A 20,910-nucleotide genomic window follows, 5' to 3' on the forward strand; every position below is an offset into this window, starting at 1 on the left:
GCCTTTTTCTCTCCCTTTAACTACATTATCAGAGTGCCATCTTGGTTAAGCGCTCACATCTGTTCTAACAAATAGTAGTGTTTTAACCCTGACTTCTCTGATAACTATTAAGGGAGGTGTGTATACTTTACCCGACTGTGTTTTAACTTGCTTTTGATTGAGAGTGCTAGTATATGCCATAAAGTGTGTTTAAAATAAATAATTATATACTTTTTATACAAAGCTCTGGTCAGCGTTTGTTTGCTCTACTGTGTTTTTGCCCTATTGTGTATACTCTGCATACTGCCCTACTCTTCTTGAGAGAAGTCTGACTGCTCAGCCACAGCTACCAGGTAAATCTGGGTGGTGCGGACTGCTACCAATTGGGTTTACTGCTTACTCCTGTAGTCTTAATCTTTTTGCAGTGCTCCCCAAGGGAACCGCACAGGATTCTGCCTAACAGTTGTCCTCTTTGAGTGTATTGGCCACTGGTTCCCTGAGTAGAGGACCAGTTGCCTGCAGTGTACTGGTGTTGATGTTGCTGTTGTTGACGTTGGCCTTGAAAAAAGAGTTTGTTGCCGAATCCTTGCTTATTGGGAGGCCTTGAGATTTGGTCTAAGGTCTTTAGGGTGTCGAAATTCTTTGCAGTCTCCAGTGCGTCATCCACTGCTTTCCCAAAGAGGTAAGAATCCTCTATTGGTTTATTAATGAGTGACGCCTGGGTTTCTGGCGTAAAACCTGAATTGCGGAGCCAGACATGACGCTTCAGAAGTATTGCCTGGACAAAAGAACGGCCAGACGTTTCTGCAGCATCAAGAGTGTTTTTAATGATGCTCTGGTTAACCAGAGTTCCTTCTGTTACCGTGGTTAATAAGCGAGTTCTTAAGGGCTCAGGGACTTCCTCGAGGTCTTGCCGTAATTTTCCCCATTGGGCATCAGCATAACTTGCCAGTAGGGTATTATTATTGACAATTCTGGTTGAAAAAGCTGCCGAGGCTGTAATTCTTTTACCCAGAGCGTAGGGTTTCTTTCCTTCTTTGTCTGGGGGTGGTTCACTGGTTGATAGCGGAACCCCTGCTCTTTTCCTTGTGGTAGTTACCACCAAGGAGTCTGGAATGGAGTGACCCTTAATGTATAATGGGTCCGAAGGAGAGGGAGTAAACAAGTTTTTCAATTCTTGGATTGACCCCTCTGACCAGCGCAGGTGTAGACAACGATGGGGTGATTCGTCTCTTAACTGAGGCGAGGAGGGGAATGGTTTGACTAGTGGGAGGTTTTTCCTTAATGATTCTTTCTACAAAATCAGTATCGGGAGTAATTTCCCCAGTTTCAATCTCAAAGTGCGCTGCTGCCTTCCGTAGTAGCGTGTTGAAAGTGGGTTGGTTATCTATTGAAGACGGATTCCTGACTGGTGTGGTCTGAGGAGAGGGAAGGTTTAGGATCTGAGGGTCTGGAGACGCTGTTGGTGACTGCCAAGGCTGTGAGCCACCTTCATCTGGGTCTTCCTCGAAGCCCCCCCCACCTATGTCAAGGGTTTCCTCAAAACCTCCTTCTTCGAGGTTCTGTTGGTCTTCACTATCTAAGAATTCCACGTCCTCTTGGAAGTTAGGGTCTTCTTCAGTGAGGTCATAAGTATTAGATTCCTCTTGAAAGGGGTTAAATAGTCTAGGATATTTAGCCCTGGGGTCCTCATGAAGTACCTCTCTTGTCCTCTTGGGTGTTTTATTTTCAAGAGTGGACATAAATCTATCCAGTTTGTCCATACACGATTGGAATCTCTCAAAAGTCCAATGTGGTAACCCAGAACGGTCTGGAGGCGAAAAAGGAGGCTCTTCTGACTGTAGCCGTCTTGATCTGTCCCATAACGTCGAGGATAAAGTCCCTTCGCCTTCTGAGAAACCTTCTTGTAGGCTAGGGCCTTCTTTCGACGGTGCGAGCGGTCCTTGCCTCCCTTCCGGCATTCTCGGCGTTTCCCTGGCCTTGTGAGCGGTCTTCGGCATATCACTCACCATCCGTTTCTGGCCTGCAGTGGAAACTATACGCGCCAAGCTCTCAACGACTAATTTCTCCGTCGAGGGTTCGTCTGGTGTCGTGCTGGGCGGTGCCAAGTCTTTTTCGACGGCGACAGCACTCTTACGAGGCGCGTCGCCTGGCGTTTTGGTGGTAGCGCCCTTGTCTGCAGGTAGCCCAGTCGCTAGTCGCGTCTGCGGTGGCGGGGAGGGCTTGCGACCCTTACGGTCGGTGGAGGACGCCGGGGGTCCGGTATCTCCGTTGGCGCTATGGCTTTCTTCGTCTTCGACGTTTTTCGATTTGGAAGATGCCTGGAGAAGGCTGCACCCAGATAACAGGCATTACTTGCACTTCTTGGCTCCACACTCAGTATACACTAGAATAGTGTACTTTTTTGTGGGCGGGGTATTGGGCACGCATGCCCAATATAAGGGTAGGGTTTTGTCGGATCACTCGCTGTTAAGATGGATTTCTGAACTCTGACCTGGTGGGCAGAGGTTCAGAAGGCCAGCCTAGTTTCTTGGAACAGGGTAACCTTCTGGACAAGCCAGACCAATCAAGGTAGCATTGGCGGCGGTCAAGACTAGGTCTCAGGAGGGGTGAGGGTGACTGAAGGACCTCAATGAGCACACAGAGTAAAGGACACTTACAAATCACTCCCAGTCAGGTGTATATATATCAAAAATACAAATACCTTCTGGACTTCGTGGTCCATGATGCACCGCGGCATAAACTCTGCAGCTCATCCAAGATGGCCGACGGATCAGAACCGTTGCGTTCTAGCCTTTGCGTGCAGTCTCCAGCTTCCTAGAAAACAGGCATGCCCCCGCGTCTCAACTCTACCCCTACGAGTTACTAGACGTTGTTCGAGTTCGCTCTCTGTGCTATCGTGAATTCTATTCTTTCCTTCTTTGTTCCTGGAACCCCCGCCAAACCTTACCTTTCTGATATCCTCCTTCCTGGATTCATTGACATTGTTCCTGGTAATCGAACGCTACCGGCTTGGCAGCCGGCTTCCCCGCTGGAACCCGAGGACTCGCGTTCCAGCCTGTACAAGTCATGGTCGGTGAAAAAGAAAGAAACCTTATCCCGGAAGACCACAAGCAAGCAGAAAAAGGTGAGAAAGAAAGAAGCTTGTGACAGATTGAGACGCCTAGAACCGGATACAGAAACAGATATGGAAGCGGGAGTCCAAGACCTCATGAGAGGTATGAAATAATTAACTACAGAGGTTCAAAATCTCAAAGCCGAAAATGCAGCTTTAAAACAGCTGGTCTTATCCCGGGATTCCACAGCAAAAGAAAGCATTCTGGTAGGAGGTGTTGTGGACAAGTATGATGGATCTTCTAGGTCCCTGCGTTCCTTCCTTGATTCTTGCTTAGTGCACTTCACTTTCAAACCCTACTATTTTTCCATATCACGAGCAAAGGTCGGATTCATGATATCACACTTAACGGGAAATGCCTTAACCTGGGCAACTCCCTTGGTTAATTCAGGCGATCAGCTGTTGGATAACTACGAAGGATTTGTGGATGCCCTAAAAAGCCATGTTTGATCAACCAGAACTTGTCTACAGTGCGCAAGAAAGTCTTTATGAATTTAAGCAAGGGAGTCAGGATATGCTCTCTTATGTGACTCGCTTCAAGCAGCTAGCTAAAGAAGCTGATTGGTCATAAGAAGCCAGTTTCACTCTCTTCAGAAGGGGCTTAATTGATGAAGTAAAGGACAAGCTAGCCAGAGTAGCACGTCCGGGAACCTTCCAGGCCCTTATGGATCTTTCCTTGCAGATAGATTTTAGGATCCAGGAAAGAAAGGCAGAGAAAAAGAAGGTGAAACCATTTCCAAAGACAGCTGCTGAATACCCAAGTTCCAAAGAAATCGCTGCTCCACGTACCCCGGATCCTGAACCCATGTAACTAGGTGCCTTCCGGGGTCCAATTTCTCCACAAGAAAGGATCCGTAGAATCGATACTGGACTCTGCATGTACTGTGCTTCTGACAAACATCTAGTAAAGAATGTCCTATTGCACCACCCCGGCGTTCGGGAAACGCCAGCTCCCAATCCCAAACGGAGCACAGCTTCGGGAGAAAGATGCCTGCTCTGCATCCATTCCTTCCTTGAATACTCAAGGACAGAATACCTTAGTGATTCTCCAAACTGTCCTGACATCTACCGAGAATGAGTCTTTTTCCATTCTGACTCTCGTGGACTGCTGTGCCATGGGTATTTTCATAGACCACGATTGGGCCACCACTCATAACATCCCTAGAGAGCTCAAAGAAGTGATACAACCCGTGGAAGGAATCGACAGTAGACCATTGTCTTCAAGTCCCATTACTCACCAAACAAAAGAATTGAAACTCTCCATAAACAACCACCAGGAAAGAATACGATTTGACATCATCAAGGCTGCCCACTACCATGGTTTTAGGCATGCCCTGGTTACAGAAGCACAATCCATACATCAACTGGACAGCAGGTTCCTTGTTCCTAGTTTTGTATGTTCCACTGTTTAGGTCAGGACACATCCCGGATTCCTCCAGTAAACTCCCAGAACCACGAACCATCCTCCTTAAGCGTGTCCAACATTATCCAAGTACCAGAATCATATCAAACATACTCCGACGTGTTTTCAACAGACATTGTTCAAGCTCTTCCACCCCACAGAATGGAGAATTGCGCCATAGAAACTGATTTCATTTGGGAGAATGTTCATATTATCCGAACCGGAAAAGAGGGCTCTACGTGAATACCTGGATACCAACTTGGCGAATGGAACTATCCGGCCTTCAAAATCTCCCGCCGGTGCTTCCTTGTTTTTTGTTCCCAAGAAAAACACAAAAGAGTTACGACCCCGTTTGGATTATCGTGGTCTTAACCAGTGTACTCTCAAGGACCGCTATCCGTTACCACTCATTTCTGATATTCTGGAGGCCATGCGCGGAGCTGTTATTTTTACCAAGCTCGACCTTAGGGATGCTTACCATCTCATTCGAATTAAAGAAGGTGATGAATGGAAGACAGCCTTTAGAACCCCTTTTGGCCACTTCGAATATTTGGTAATGCCCTTCTGTCTTGCCAAGGCTCCTGCAGTATTTCAACGATTCATGGACAGAGTTTTCTCGGACATGTTGTTCCTTTTTGTTATCGTATACCTGGATGATATACTGATTTACTCTAAAGATCCCCAGATTCATCAAGAGCATGTTAAGGCAGTTCTGCAACGTTTACGTGAAAACAAACTTCTGGCCAAGCCTGAAAAATGTCTATTTCATGTTCAGACCGTTCATTACCTTGGATTTGTGTTCAGCCCTAATGGAATTGGAATGGATCCAGGCAAGATAGATTCCATACTTTCGTGGCCTACGTCCACCACTATGAAGCAGATACAATGCTTCCTAAGACTTGCAGATTTTTACAGAAAATTTATTCCGGCATTTTCTGAAATTGTACATCCCATCGTGGCACTTCTAAAGAAGGATACACCATTTATTTGGTCTACAGATCAAGAGAAGGCCTTTCAACAACTAAAACAGAAATTCACTGAAAGCCCTATCCTGGCTCAACCCGATACAGATCGAACCTTCCTGGTGGAAACAGATGCCTCTGACTATGCCATTGGGGCGGTCTTAAAACAAGAATTTGAGGATAAGATGGAACATCCAATTGCCTACCTATCCCGCACCCTGATGCCAAGTGGATGCCATTATTCCGTCCTGGAGAAGGAGTTACTGGCCATCCGACAAGCCTTCACTGACTGGCGTCATTTACTCCTGGGAGCTAAATATCCAGTGCAAGTATGTACAGATCATCGAAAGTTGCAAGTACTACAGTCCCTGGAATGCAGAAACAGTCGCCAGGCCCGTTGGACCTTCTTTTTTTTACTCAGTACCAGTTACAAATTAACCACCTTCCTGGAACCAATAACATTGTCGCAGACGCCTTATCCAGACGTCCTGACTACGAACCTGTCGAAGCCAGGGCCTTTCCCAAGATGTTTCCTAAACCCGTGTTTGTGGTACAAGCTAATTTACTCCTGGAAGACATTTATGCCCATACACCTTCTTCTGATTTCTGGAAAGAATACACCCAGAACAATCAATGGAACTTGAACACAAAGGATGGTTATCTCTTCAAGGACAAACGGCTAGTCATCCCTACACAAGGACTGAGAGATAAAAGCATAAATCTCTGTCATGACACCTTTCATTCAGGACATCGAGGCATTGCTACTACCCTTCATCTCATACAGAGGCAATTCTGGTGGCCAAGAATGATTACTGATCTAAGAACCTACATCCAATCCTCTGCTGTGTGCAATCAAAACAAACATGACAATAGAAAACCTGCCGGTCTTCTGCATCAACCTGCATTACCAACACGTCCTTGGGAGATCATCGCCACAGATTTTATTGTGGAACTACCTCGATCCCGGGGATACACGACTATAATGGTTACCATCGATCTGTTTACCCATACAGCACACTTCACACCGCTGTTTAAATTATCCTCCTCACTTGAACTTGCTGGGATATTTATCGAACACATATTTAGGCTCTATGGATTACCTTCCAAGATCATCTCAGACAGAGGTCCTCAGTATATTTCCCAGTTCTGGAAACAACTATGCCAAATACTAGGCATACAGCGGGCATTGTCTTCAGGTTACCATCCCCAAACCAACGGGATCACAGAAAGAGTCAACCAGACTCTCGAACAGTACCTCCGCTGTTTTGCGAGCAAGGTCCAGGATGATTGGTCGCTATTGATTCCTGTAGCCGAATTCGCTTACAATAATTCAGACCATTCGGCCATCAAGACAAGTCCATTCTTCTGCAGTCAAGGATTCCATCCTTCAGATTTACCATCAGTTTTACCACATCCAACACCGGTTCCTGCAGTTGATACCTGGATTGAAACATTGGTAAACGTTCACAGGGATGCTAAGGAACACCTGGAAAAGGCCAGGATAGCTGTTAAACGATATGCAGATGCCAAGCGGAGACCTAGCCCTTCTTATTCGATAGGGGATGAAGTCTGGCTATCCTCCAAACTCCTTCCTCGACATCTACGGCCCAATAAACTGGCTCCCAAGTATTACGGACCTTTCACCATCAAAGAAATCATTAACCCAGTGGCTTTTCGACTTCAGCTCCCAGAATCCTGGAAAAGAATACATCCGGTCTTTCACACCTCCTTATTGAAACCATATGTACGATCCAATCAGACTATTCCTAGACCTAATCCTGTGCTCATCAATGATCAGGTTGAGTTCGACGTTTACAGGATATGTGATTCCAGATATAGACTAGGCCAACTACAATACTTGGTAGAGTGGAAGGGTTATCCCCCCCAGCGAGAATACTTGGGAACCAGTCTCTAACATGAATGCCCCCGTCTAATGCAGAGGTTTCATCGAATACACCCGAGCAAACCTGGTGGGTCCGGACTCAGGAGGAGGCATACTGTCATGAATAGCCGAATTCGGCCCTTCTGGACTTCGTGGTCCATGATGCACCGCGGCATAAACTCTGCAACTCATCCAAGATGGCCGAAGGATCAGAACCGTTGCGTTCTAGCCTTTGCATGCAGTCTCCAGCTTCCTAGAAAACAGGCATGCCCCCGCGTCTCAACTCTACCCCTACGTGTTACTAGACGTTGTTCGAGTTCGCTCTCTGTGCTATCATGAATTCTATCTTTCCTTCTTTGTTCCTGGAACCCCCCTCCAAACCTTACCTTTCCGATATCCTCCTTCCTGGATTCATTGACATTGTTCCTGGTAATCGAACGCTACCGGCTTGGCAGCCGGCTTCCACGCTGGAACCCGAGGACTCGCGTTCCAGCCCGTACAAGTCACGATCGGTGAAAAAGAAAGAAACCTCATCCCGGAACACCACAAGCAAGGAGAAAAAGGTGAGAAAGAAAGAAGCTTGTGACAAGTAGTGCAGATGGGCGAAAACGGGGTCTCTTGTAGGGTCTGTAGCAGCTCAGGAAGGTGGGTGAGGTGTTGCAGAATAAGTTCCCACTATTCGTGGAGGGTCTCCCTGTTAAGACGGATTTCTGAACTCTGTCCTGGTGGCGCAGAAGTTCAGAAGGCCAACCTAATTACTTGGAACAGGGTAACCTCTGGACAAGCCAGACCAATCAAGGTAGCGATCGCGGCGGTCAAGACTAGGTCTCAAGAGGGGTGAGGGTGACTGAAGGCCCGCAATGAGCACACAAAGCAAGAGCGCTAACAAACTACTTCAAACAGTTGTTATATCAAAAATAGATACACATTTATTTTAAGGCCTTTAAAACAATGACCGTAGCGAGAAAATCACAATATCACAATATTAAACCAACACATACCATATCAACACAATATATATACAAATACACAGTCGCAAGCGTTTAAAGCACGAAATATGTAGTCCACCTGCCAGGGAAGGAAAACAGACAGTGCGATAATGCTTTCGACTCAGTTCGCCTTCATAGGCACCTAACTAGATGGAAGTCCGAGCCCTGCGAAGAGTGGAGCCTTGTGCTCAAAGTACCTGCCACGCCAGTGCCGACGGGCACAAGGGGAAGCTCTTTGGAGGAAGTCAGGCGGTTCACGTTAGTGCACAGCAGAAGAAGAACAGGTTCCGCAACTCAAGCGCAGCCTCCACAGCGGGCAGAAGCAGAGCGCGAGCGCGGCAAAAGGGTGCTGTTTTTACACAGCAGGGAAAAGCAATGGGATACTGCAGGAGGGTGACCAGATCCTAGATATACTACTCACCGGTCCCCGAAGCAAGCAGACCCAGGCTTCTCCACGATAGTTTCAGCAGCTGGCAGGTTCAGAAGAGCAGGGAACGCCTCGTAGTCGTGTAGAGCAAAAAGACGTCCCAATCGACGAAACCAGCACAGTTTTGTTGCCGCACAGGACAACGGAGCGGCCGTGTGTATTCGAGCCAAATGAACCCTCCTCCCTTCAGACCTGGGGACGCCAAGCGTACGAAGCGTGGGAGAGGGACAAGGACTCGCAATACAACACAACCTGGCGGCAGTTGCAGAGCCAAACTCCTTTGTAAGCTGGTCAGTCAACTGGATGGCCCAGAGACGCTTCCGAAGGCTTACTTGGCAGGAGATGGTTGAAGATGCCGGAAATAGCTGTTCCTGCTATTCCAAAGGTCGAAGCACCAGTACAGGCCTTCTGGTTCGATCAAAGGAGGACAGGGGCTCTCCGGACGACAGCAGTGCAAAGGAGGATTCCTTCAGCGGGTCACCAGCGATTCCTCGGTCCAGCCTCGTAGTTGCAGGATACTTGGCTCCTGTATTCCTTCGTTCGTGAGAACTCAGGAGATCGACATGGTAGTGGTGTTTCCAGCCCCCTCTTATCCACGGTTCCCTTCGCGCCAAAACGGAGGGGAGCCAATGGGAGATCCGCTCATCAAAACACATACCATACGTGGACCAATCACGGACCACGGTGGTCCCAGGCATTCACACCACGCTAGACTCTCTGGCACCCAGGATGTGTATTGGGACCAGACATCCCAGCCCACACCCTGGAGGCACACAAACGACATGTAGAAGCCCGCGAAAGCAACTGCGTTTCGCGGGAAAGTACATGCCCAAATAAGGAAGGCCCCGGGTCGCCGGACCTGGGGAAGGTGAAGGGAGCAAGACGGAAAGTGGACAGGACAAAGGAGCCTCGCGGCCTGGCCATTTTGGGAGCCAGGCCACCATTTTGGGTTCAGTGCAAAAATGTGCTCAGAACGCCAAAAGGAGCTCAAAATAAACAAAACGATCGCTGCCACCATTCCAGTCCCTGAATGACTTGCACCGATCAAATACCATCCTAAAAGAGTATCTAGGGCCTGTAGAAGGCTAGAGACCCAAGAGAGCTGTAACTTAGCTTACAGTGCCCTCTTGTGTCGTGTGGCACTAAAGCTGCGACACGATAAAAGAAACTACGGGAAACCACGTTCCCCGGTACTGACTGTCTTAAGGGCATGTCAGTTTCCCCGTAAGAAAGGAGCGAAAGCCCAGAGAAGTGCAGCAGAAGGCTGTACTTCTCTGGCAAAGTCAAGAACAAGGTTAAAAACAATAGCAAAAAGTTTAGGGGTTGCCACATGGAAGGAAAATTCCCTACAATTACGAAATCTTTCCTAACACTCCCCAAGAGGGCAGAACAGGTTCCAGGTTTTGGGAATAATTTTATAGCTCAGGCTATCTGTGGATAGGAGAGGGACCCTCAGGGGCCACTCATGCATAAAAATGGATGGATGCGCTAGGGGCCACCAGCAAGGGTTGCAAGTACTCACCGACCCCTGGCCCACTCTGGACCAGACTTCAGCAGTCGAGTCCACTTCGGTTGCAGGTTCAAATGCAGCAATTGTGCGGCTTTCAGCAGAGAATTTACAGCAATGATTCGCCAACGGGACAGTGGAGATTTCTCCACTCCTGGTGGATGTATCAGGCCACTTTCACTCTAGCAGGCTTCAGGGAAAAGGGGGGCACAGCAGCAAGACACCTGCGAAGTTCGTCACCACGGCTGGGTGACACGGTAACCGCGTGTACTCTGGTTCGGGCGCTCTCTCTTTACTTCAGACCTGGGAATGCTAAGTGTACGAAATTCAGTGTGAGAGTGCTGTGAACACTGAGCTTGCGATGTACCAAGTTCCAAGGGTCTCCTCAAAACGGCGGCGGTGTCAGAGCAAAGGTCCTGGGCAAGCTGGTCAGTCCATTGTTTGGCCCAGGGACACTTCTGAGAAGACTTACTTGCAGGGTTTGATGAAGGTGCTGAGAATAGTTGGTCCCACTATTCAAATGGGTCAAAGCATCTTTGCAGATCTTATAGTTCGATCAGATGCAGAGGGGACCAGCGGGACAACAGCGGGCTCAGGGTGCCAAACCTTTCAGCGGGTCACCAGCAGTTCCTCGACTCGGCTTCTGAGTTTCAGGATACTTGGATCCTATCCTTCGTTCAGTGAGAACTCAAGAGATCGACGTGGTATGGGTGTTGGAGCCTTCTCGTATCCAGAATCTGTCGTGCTAAAACGAAGAGGACCCAATGGGAGATTTGCTCACATACAGGCACACCATACATGGATCAATCATGTCAAGTCAGACTACGGTGTTAAACAGCAACAAAACGTTGGGGCAGGGATTACACAATTGGAGGGAAAACTTCAGATAAATGGGAATCTTTCCTAACACTCGCCACTCAGCCTGCAGAGGCAATATGTACCCCCAGGGCCCCGATACCCATGTGGAAACTTAGGGGTGAAATGTTGAGGAACCCCCCCCCCTTTCGCGAGTGTATCAAAAAATGCATCACTGAATATATCTTGCACAATCTGGCTAGCGTACCTAGCGCCGGTACCTTCTGGGAGGCATTGAAGGTGGTGATTAGAGGAGCCATGATAGCAGGGACTAGCAGCGTCCAGGCAACTATCGACAGAGAGCTAGCTCCTACCGAAGAACGAGTGAGGATACTGGAGCAGTCTAGTGGGCAACACCCGGACAGGGACGAGAAGGCTAGGGATTTAAAGCAGAAATGCATGGATTGCTGGGAGAGGCTGGGTAAACACAGCTTTGCTAGATACACTGAGAATCAGCACAGAAAGGGGATAAAACAGCTTGGTTGCTAGCGTGGCTATATAAAAGGGAAGAGCATCAAGCCCCCATACACTCGATAAACAAAGGGCCAGGGGACCTATGTTATACACAAATCAGGATTAATGAAGCGTTTAGAGAATTTAATCAACAACTGTATCGACAGGGTTCCCCAGTGCCAGCCACCCACTTAGAGGATGTGTTGGATGGATTGAGCTACCAGGACGGTCCCAGGAAAAAAAGAGGGCTTGGAAGTGCTGATAACTTTGAAAGATATACAAAATACAATCGCGGGTTTGCCGACTGGGAAGACACCAGGCTTGGATGGATTTCCCAGCGCATTCTGTAAAGAATATGCAACAGTATTGGCCCCCCATTTGCTTAGTACTTTCAATGATTCTTATGAGGCGGGGGTGCTTACACTTAGCCTGGGAGAGTCTGTTATAATTCCTCTCCTAAACCCCATAAAACCTAGACGGAATATAGTTCCTATAGACCCCTATCAATGCCTAATCAAGATAATAAGATATTGATGTCCATATTAGTGCCCAGAAGGAAAAGGGTGATACATAAACTAGTGCTGCCAGATCAGACAGGTTATGTCCCAGGCCAGATTATGGCCTGGAACTTGAGGAGATTACATCATGTGATAGATAGGACTGCATCCTGGGAAACTGTGCGCTATAGCCACATTGGATGCAGTGAAAGCGTTTGATTCAGTGAGGTGGGACTGGATTTATGCGACTCTGCGTAGATTTGGATTTGGTCAGACATACATCAAATGGGTTCAACTAGTGTACACTAAGCTGATGGCATGGGTTAAAACAGGCAAACACATCTTGGAAGCATGAGAATTGGAAAAGGGCACGAGGCAGGGCTGCCCCTTATTCCCGCTGCTCTATGTCTTAGCTATGGAGCCAATAGCCCAGTACATCAGGGCGGAATATAGGGACACAGGGATTGAAATAGATGGGGTTATACATCTTATATCCCTATATGAGGATATGCTCTTGTATATCCTCATACAGGATGACACGCTCTTGTATATCCAGAACCCGGAAGTTAACTTGGAGCTGCTGCTGGAAGCCATGGCATTTTTTGCAAAACTGTCGGGGATTACAATTAGTATAGATAAATCGGCACTATTCCCATTAGCAGGCTTGTTAGTCCTATACAGGTAATCTCGTAACCCTGAGTATGTGGTACACTCATTGTTAGAGTTCAACTGGTAACCCGAGTATAAGTCACTCAATCCAGTCTTTTTGTTTTGTCTGATAGGGTTTGGACAACATAACACACCAAACAAAGCAATCAACACACTAGCGCAGCAGTACGCTAGTCTCACACCCAGAGTCCCACTCCTGATGAATGTTCTAGATTGATCACCCATAAGAACAGAAACATGTTGAGAAATGACACTGTATAATTGAAATACAGACACAAAGGGATGCAATTAACAACCAAATGTATTGCATAAACTCAAGGTTTTTTTAAGTCATAAGAACCAGAGGTCAACAAAGGTTACAATTGGTGTTTGAGATACCCTGACCACGGAAGTGGCAGTTTGTAAAGGTGTATTTTACGCACTATCACACTTTAGGTGTTTTAAAGTTTTTTAGGAAATATAATGTATGATGTTTTGCTGTTACAATTTATGATGATTTCATGATTTTTAATCACAGAAAGTTGCCCCATTTTCAGCAGTCCACCCTACTAGACATTGCCTTCTTTGTTCTTCATGGTTAACCCCCACCTGGGACTAGATAGAGGCAGCACTCTCACATATGTTTAAAAGAGTGCACACCCGGGGTTTCTTCTTTATCTAAGTATTGCCCAGACTACTACATTTTTTCATAAATGTCCCCTTCTATGTGTCTAGGCCTTTCTTTAAGGCATTAGAGGATATAAGCAGAAGCTTTTTGTGGAAAAACTTGAGTAATAGGATAGCATTGTCCTCATTATACAAGCCACATGCAGGTGGGTGGTATCAGGGTCCCGCACTTCAGATTATATTACATCGCAGGGCAACTGCAATTTGTGGTAGATTGGCTTGCCGATGACCCTAGCCCGTACACACTGATGTTACAGCCTCCAGGGCAGCGTCATTATCTAAAGGCGGTATTGTGGTTCAAGAAACCTCGAGAGGGTGGATGGTCACATCTGGTATCCCTAGGGGTGAAAATGTGGGACAGGGCCCTGTCAGAGTTGGGGCTGACGGTTCCAACATCTGCACAGATTCCTCTGGTTTCGGTACTGCCATCATCGACTCAGGCGAGAATGGGAATACGCAAGTATTGGGAAGCTTGTGAGGTGGCCAGCGTAGGAGATATGTTACAGGATAGGCTTTTGTACCCTTTGAGGAGTTGACAAGGGAGACTGGTATGCACACAGGCCAAAATATGCTACATTGTACTATTAAGAAGGGGATTGTAAGGAGCTGGCCTGCATATGGTGAATTAATGAAGAAACATTAGATAGTAGACACCCAATAGGACATAGCTGAGGGGGGCATACCATATCAAGAATATATGACCTTCTACTGACTAATGGGCCACCCCCCCACCCCTGCCCCTGGTGATAAAGAGTAAATAGGAAGCCGATTTAGGAATAACCTTCAAAGAGGCGTGAAGGGAAAGGATACTGGGATACCACAAGAAGGTGTCAGGAAATGCAAGACTGCAGCTAATACAACTGCTTGTGATGCATAGAGCATATATGACACCCCAGCAGATATATAGGTTCCCTGGGGTGGCAGCTCGAGGATGCCCCAGGTGCAATGCGATGGATGCAGGAATGCTTCATATGTTTTGGGCATGTCCAGTGGTGGGGCGATATTGGAAGGAGATGGCACAGAGACTTCAAAAAGGAGGGGTGGAATTGGACATGCTTACCCCGGGTGCATGTCTGCTGGGCTGCTTTACACGTCCCAAAGGCCTGAGGCATGTTACTAAATTAAAGGACCTAGCGTGCATACCAGCTAAATGTAGAATTGCTATGACATGGAAATCGTTTAAGGGCCCTAGTGTAGAGGAGTGGTGGAAGGATCTGTATAGGTGGGAAACGGCAGAAACTGCGGCATCGAAAGGGGCAGCGCAGCAGGATCATGAGGGAGGCGGGGGGAATAGGGGCATGGGAAGGGTTAATGCAATCTTTGTTTGATAAGACATCCACAGAAGAAGCTAAGGCAGAGTGACGCTAGTAGGATCCAGCGGGGTTCCGATCTGTGGAATGTAGTGTGCCTACAGTACAAGCCAGATGCAGGCAAGTAGGGGGAGGGGGGGAACTGGGAAAGTGGGGGATGGAACGGGAGAGGGGTGTTGAGGTAGGATTATAGTGGTTTATGATAATGTGTGAAGTTTGATTTGTTTGTTTTTTTAATTAATATAACCATTTTAAAAGGGTTATTTGAAACAAAAAACGTTTCTTGTTGAAAAAACATACAAATAGCTCGCACAGCAACTCGAGGAGTCCCAACACTGAAGGGTGCAGTAAAAATCTGAAGATGGCTGCCAGAGGCGGGGCTTAGGGAGAGGATGGCCATTGGATGGGCGCGGTATGACCCAGAGGACAGGGATTGATTTAGAGGAGTAATACAGTTATAAAGTGAAAGTAAAACAGTTTTTTCTTTTACCGCGGATTCCCAGTCTGACGACTGGGAATAGTCATGTGCATGTGAATCCATGCCATACCGCATGCAGGAGAACTTATTATATCACTAACCCGGCACACTCTGCAAACAATTAGAAAAATACTCAAAATATGTTTTCACCTTGAGGTTATTGCCTGCCAGATTCAGCCACTCCAGATGTATCAGATCCATCAGTCCCTCTGCACAGCCAATACTGTTATGAGGAAGATTGAGCACCCGGAGGTTTAAGAGTTTAGCAACACCAATCATCCGTACCAGTCGATTGTTTGCCACAGAAAGCTGCAATTTAAGAAAAACCTAATTACTATAATGCACACCAACATAGGAAAGCTCCAGTACATTAATAAAGGAGAGGTTACATGCAACAAAAACAATCCTGTCTGTTAGGCAGAATTATATGCAGTACCCTTTGGGAACACCACACACAATTAAGACTACAAGTGACAGTAGAATTTCACCTTTGGTACAAGCCTGTACTACACAGTTAAAGTGGTAGCAGTAGCAGAGCAGCCAGATTTATGTCAAGAGTAAGTGAGCAGTATCAAACAGTTACACAAAGGACAGCAATTACTATGATTCAGGCAAACACTGACTCAAGGTTTTCAAGTAAAATAATATACATTTGTTTCACTCTTCAGCTGTATAACAGTACAATAATAACATACTTTGTTCTAAAATTGTGACCCTGTAATATGAACAAGCTATCTCAAAGGCGGCTTCACTGTAACCCTCAAGTAAGCCTCCTTTAGCTCTCTTACAGCGCCTCGATGCCTGCGGGCTGCTAGCGCGCTCTACAAATCCAAATAAATATAACATCACACCATTATAAGCAGTCTAAAAAATCACTTTAATACACCACACCACTTCCCTTAAATTCCAGACAAGTTAAGCTCACAAAATGAAGTGGGAGCAAGATGGCACTCCAGCAATTTAAAAGGGAGGGAAAAACAAAAGTTTAACAGAAATGAATCCACACCAACAGGTAAGTACTCAGGGCAAGCGAACAAGAGAGACTACAATGATAAAATCAGATAGAAAAGGCTTAGGGCCAAAGTCAATGGTTCAAAAGTCTTTTGCTCAAGATAATACAGTTCAGGGTAGTTCGCGGTAAATTGTGTGGCACGGTTTCCGGACGAGGTTGGTTGGTAGAAAAGTTAGTTCAAAGAGAAGAGAAGGACAAGCCCTCAGATTGGAGAAAGATTTCAAACACTTTCACCGCGGCTGAACGAAACGCACAACCGGATTTGCACAGTACCTTAAAATGGAGAGGGGGCTGTAGCTGAGGCAGATGTTCCTGGTAGTTCCTGCAGGCTCACGGTTCCTGAACCGACTGTCGGACTGATCAGAAGTAGGAAGACTGGAGGGTCCTGCACTACCTAGGGAAGAAACCAGCAGCAGTGCCAAACGACGAATAAAAGGTGCGCTCCTTAAAACCCAAGCAGGGTCAGACCATCCTGGCTATCCGGCCTACTGTAGCTCTGTACAGCGAATTCGACCAGAGGAGGGGTCATGGCTTGCAGTTTGGGTGAACTGGTTGGTCCCACCAGCTCAAGGGAAGATGTTTCCTGGAGGATATTCTCTGTTGTCGGATTCTGGAGATTCGGACCTGCAGCAGGACTTCACCGGGCGGTTCAGTAGTTGTAGGGGTCCTCTTCTTCCAGTTCCTAGTTGGTTCTTTCGTTCCAGTGGCGACTCTGCTCTTCCAGTCCCAGAGACCTGCTTTTTATGCAGTTTTCCCCCATTCATACAGCCTGGCTGCTAATCACACAGCAGGGTGGCTGGCCTGGCAAGGCCAGTCCCCTTAGCCAATCAGATAGGAGTGCGACTTGGGTTACCAAGGGAACCCATGGCAGGGGTCCTAAAAGCCCTCCTTCACATGCTGCCTACCTAGACTTTCAGGCGCCATAAGGAGGGCTTCTGTGCAGAAGCCCTCGAAAAAGCGATGAACAAAGGGACCAAACCTGGTTTGGCACGCAGAGTAAAACAAGAGAAAGACTTTAGCAAAAAGAAATGGCGAATAAACCCGGCCGGAGCCAAAATAAAATGTATTTAGTCAAGCGGGTTTATGTTTGAGGCTAATATAATAGCCTAAAACATTACCACGTATATATACGATAATTGCGGTAGAAAAGGTAGGGTAGATACCACTGCCACCAGCCAAGTCTTAATGTAAAGGGAGCGAAACACAGCCCCTAGAGGCACAGACAAAAAGGCATAAGAATTAACCCTTTCCAATACTCCATGGAAGATGGGGTGTACTGGGTCTGTGGTTAAAAGTGACTAAGGTAAAGTTAATGGCAACTTTACCCTTTTCTGGGGGACTGTAGTCAGCCCCAGAAAATGGAGTCAGTGGGAAGTCTAAAAGACAACCCTGTCACACAAAAAGTAAAAACACACATAGCAAAACACATGTAAGAGTGGGAAAAAGGCTCACACTCTTACCAGGTGTAAAAAAAAAAAATCCTAGAAATCCAGCAAAGCTGCTGAGGTACTCAGTAGGTAAGGGAAATCAACCATTTATGAGAATTCTCCCTAACACTGTCCACCATGTTCTTCTATACGAGCTGCAGGAAAAACAGAATGACATACCTGTACGCTATGAAAGATCAGAGGTCTTCATTATAACAAATAATTTGTGTTATCTTCATCATATATAATGTTATCTTGCATTTGCAGAGCACCTACTGCCATCCGTTATGGCATAAAAGTGCTTTTTTCCTGTCAGTGAAGCAAAGGCGGAGTATGACAGAACATTCAGTAGTGGCAGGGAGGAGCCAAGTGACATTTAGGATGAGGGTGAGGGATAGATAAGATGCTCAGGAAGGCATTGCAAGGAACGGAAGGAAGGTCGAGCTCAGTGTACAATTGGACCGAATTTATCGTGGGACTCTCGCCAGCGTGTATACCTAGAATGCACTAATCTCACGGTAAGCTAAGGCATGTTAAAGCCACGCGCAAGAAGACACAGATGGCAAACCCCTTCTACTTACTTCCATTCCTAGACCTCGCAACAAACATTTGGAAGGGATTGCATGCCAGAAATCACTGCTAAGTGAGCAAAAAGCTTGATTGTTTTTTGGGAGGGGGCTACCAATTTATGTCATGGTTACCAAAAGGATATATATATTTTTGTAAATAAAAACCCTAAGCTTGTGCTTCTGTGCAAGGTGCTTAAGGACACGCAGCCGGTCTACTGCTCTGCACTGGTCAGACTTTGAGCCTTCCATAGTGTCGTGGTGAGCCAAGACATGTTGAACCCACACCCAAGAAGACAGAAAAGGCAAACCACTTCTACTTAACTGCCTAGGCCCCCAACAAACATTTGGGAGGGGGGTTGCATGTCTGAAATCTGAATTTGCCAAGTATCTGGTTATTCTGTTGATCATTAAAGAATGTGTTTGTAGTAGGCATGTGGCAAAATTCCAAGGTTATCTTATGAAAATGATTTAATTGTGGACACAGTGTTCCAACAGCAGACTAAGGGCCTTATCACGACTTCGGCGTTAATGCAGCAGATTATCCGCCGGACATAAATAGTGCCAACGCTAAGGCCCCCGGCGGATAATCCGCCAGATCATGAGTTATCGTACACGCGCCCCGGTCCATGGCGGTATCGCGAATAGCGCGAACCTTTAAATCCGGCGCACCGTGTGCTACCGCCATATCGCGCTCATAGCGCGCGGGAAACGCATCACTGCCGGAACGGGAAATAAAGCGGCAGCCATCTTGGAAATCACAATCCCTCTGATATCACAGCCCCTGGAAGCCATCCACGCCATCCAGCCCCAAAACATGTCTCAGGAGCGCACTATGGGCAAGACCGCCCTGGACAGGGTGCGAAAGCCCAAATTCAGTGACCAGGAGCTAACTGTACTGGTCGAGGAGGCCGAGATAGACCACGAGGAGCTGCAGCAGCGCAAAACAAGTGGCCAGCGCAGAGCACACATTTGGCGATCAATCAGCCAAAGGGTCAGTGCTGTGGGGCGCGTGCCCCGGGATGGGGAGGATTGCCGCAAGCCCCTGAACGACCTGCGCATGCGAGTCCATGGCATCCTGTCACAGCACCGGAGTGCAAGTAGGGCCACTGGAGGTGGCCCACCACCACCCCCACCCAAACTCACACCTTGGGAGGAGAAAATGACAGCCCCGATAGATATTGGCACCATCGAGGGCATTGGTGGAGCGGAGGCAGGCACTGGCATCGACCCAACTGCAGGTGAGTCCCACCCCCGAATTCATGCAGCTGAAAGTACCACAAATGCAGACCCTGAGTGAATGAATGCGAAGAAATGTGTGAGAGGTACTGCATACACCCATAAGTGAGGCCTACATCCATTGAACCGTAGTGCTGCCTAGACGACCCTGTACGTGCAGTGCATGAATGACAGGGGCAGAGGATAGACATCCATAGCCATAGGACAGCTACGTAGAGTTTGAGTGTGCATGAATGCACCCCCAAACCCCAGAGCGCAGTGCACCCTAACCACGCATACAATCTTGTCAATCAAACATTCCCATGCAGTGTACCTCCATACACACTCACAACAAGCACCACATGGCGACTGAACAGAATGCAAGTTGAATGCGTGATTGATACTGTCCTCTGTTGGCATGAACTGCATCACACAAATATATGTAGCATTGAACTCAAACCACACCCTATGTACCCCACAGGCACACGTCGATCCCAACGGGACGAAGATGATGGGGAGGAGGCCACACCAACACAGCGCCCACGGCAGCACACCTCCACCAGCACCACCACCCCACAAAGAGGCGGTACGGAATGGAGACGACCCAGGCCAACACCCACTTCACCCCAACGCAGCCCCACCAGACAGCAGCAGCCACATGGCCGCAGGGAGGCCACCGCCAGCTCGCCCCAAGCCACCAGTCACAGCCCTGATGCTGAGGGACAGAGGTCTGGATCTGAGCCCGACGTGGGAGCAACACCTCCACGTGGCCATCATGCCAGAGGACAGCACTCTCCCGGAAGCAGTGAGGCCGAAGGGATGGTCACATCCCAGGGAAGCCAAAGCCCAGGCACACACCATGCACTAAGTCGACATGTGCCTATGTGTCGTGTCTGCACACCACAGCCGGACGTGGACACACCATCATATGGCAGCCCAGAAGACCGGCACTCTGAGCCAGGCAGCCCAGTCCAAGCTGGCGCCATGTAGCCCCCCCCCCTGACAGCACACAAGTCGCAGGCCAACACAAGACACACCAGGGGTGCCCTTTGTCACTGGGGCAGCAGTGATGGGTCCGACTCGACATTTTTGAGGCAAAACGGGCCAGGGTGGAATCAATGGCCAAGGTGCATCTATACGGCATGGGTGCAAATACATAGCACGGGACAATGCGCGCACAGGCAGAGTCGTTGAACAATGTACCGCTGCCCTGACAGGCTTCGGGCAGACAATGCGCGCACAGGCAGAGTCGTTGAACAATGTACCGCTGCCCTGACATGCTTCGGGCAACGTGTGAGGGAGTTGACGGAGGCAGTCTCAGCACTTGCTGAGCAAACAAGGGAGGGAAACAACCTCATGCAACAGCACATGATGGCCGCCCCTTCAGTCCCTTCGACATTGACCACACCCAAGGAGGGATCCCTCGAGCCATCTCCTAGGCGCCGGTCCATGCGCCACCTAAGGGCACGCACACCAGAGGGGCCCGGAAAAGGAAA

The 20,910-nt window shown here is 47.9% G+C and overlaps 1 protein-coding gene across 3 annotated transcripts in view; it reads right to left on the reverse strand.

The window, feature by feature from the left end:
• Nucleotides 1–20,910, reverse strand: part of CEP97 (centrosomal protein 97) — a 1,492,335-nt gene that overhangs the window by 1,135,007 nt on the left and 336,418 nt on the right. For 2 of the 3 annotated variants that reach the window (XM_069637314.1, XM_069637316.1), the window contains exon 3: nt 15,342–15,500. The exons of the other annotated variant lie outside the window; for it this stretch is intronic. In XM_069637314.1, the coding sequence (XP_069493415.1) occupies nt 15,342–15,500 (159 nt within the window). The remainder of the gene's footprint in view (nt 1–15,341; nt 15,501–20,910) is intronic. 3 annotated transcript variants of the gene reach the window in all.

The sequence above is a fragment of the Ambystoma mexicanum genome, chromosome 7p, assembly GCF_040938575.1.
Source record: "Ambystoma mexicanum isolate Mex_15411 chromosome 7p, UKY_AmexF1_1, whole genome shotgun sequence".
NCBI lineage: Eukaryota > Metazoa > Chordata > Amphibia > Caudata > Ambystomatidae > Ambystoma > Ambystoma mexicanum.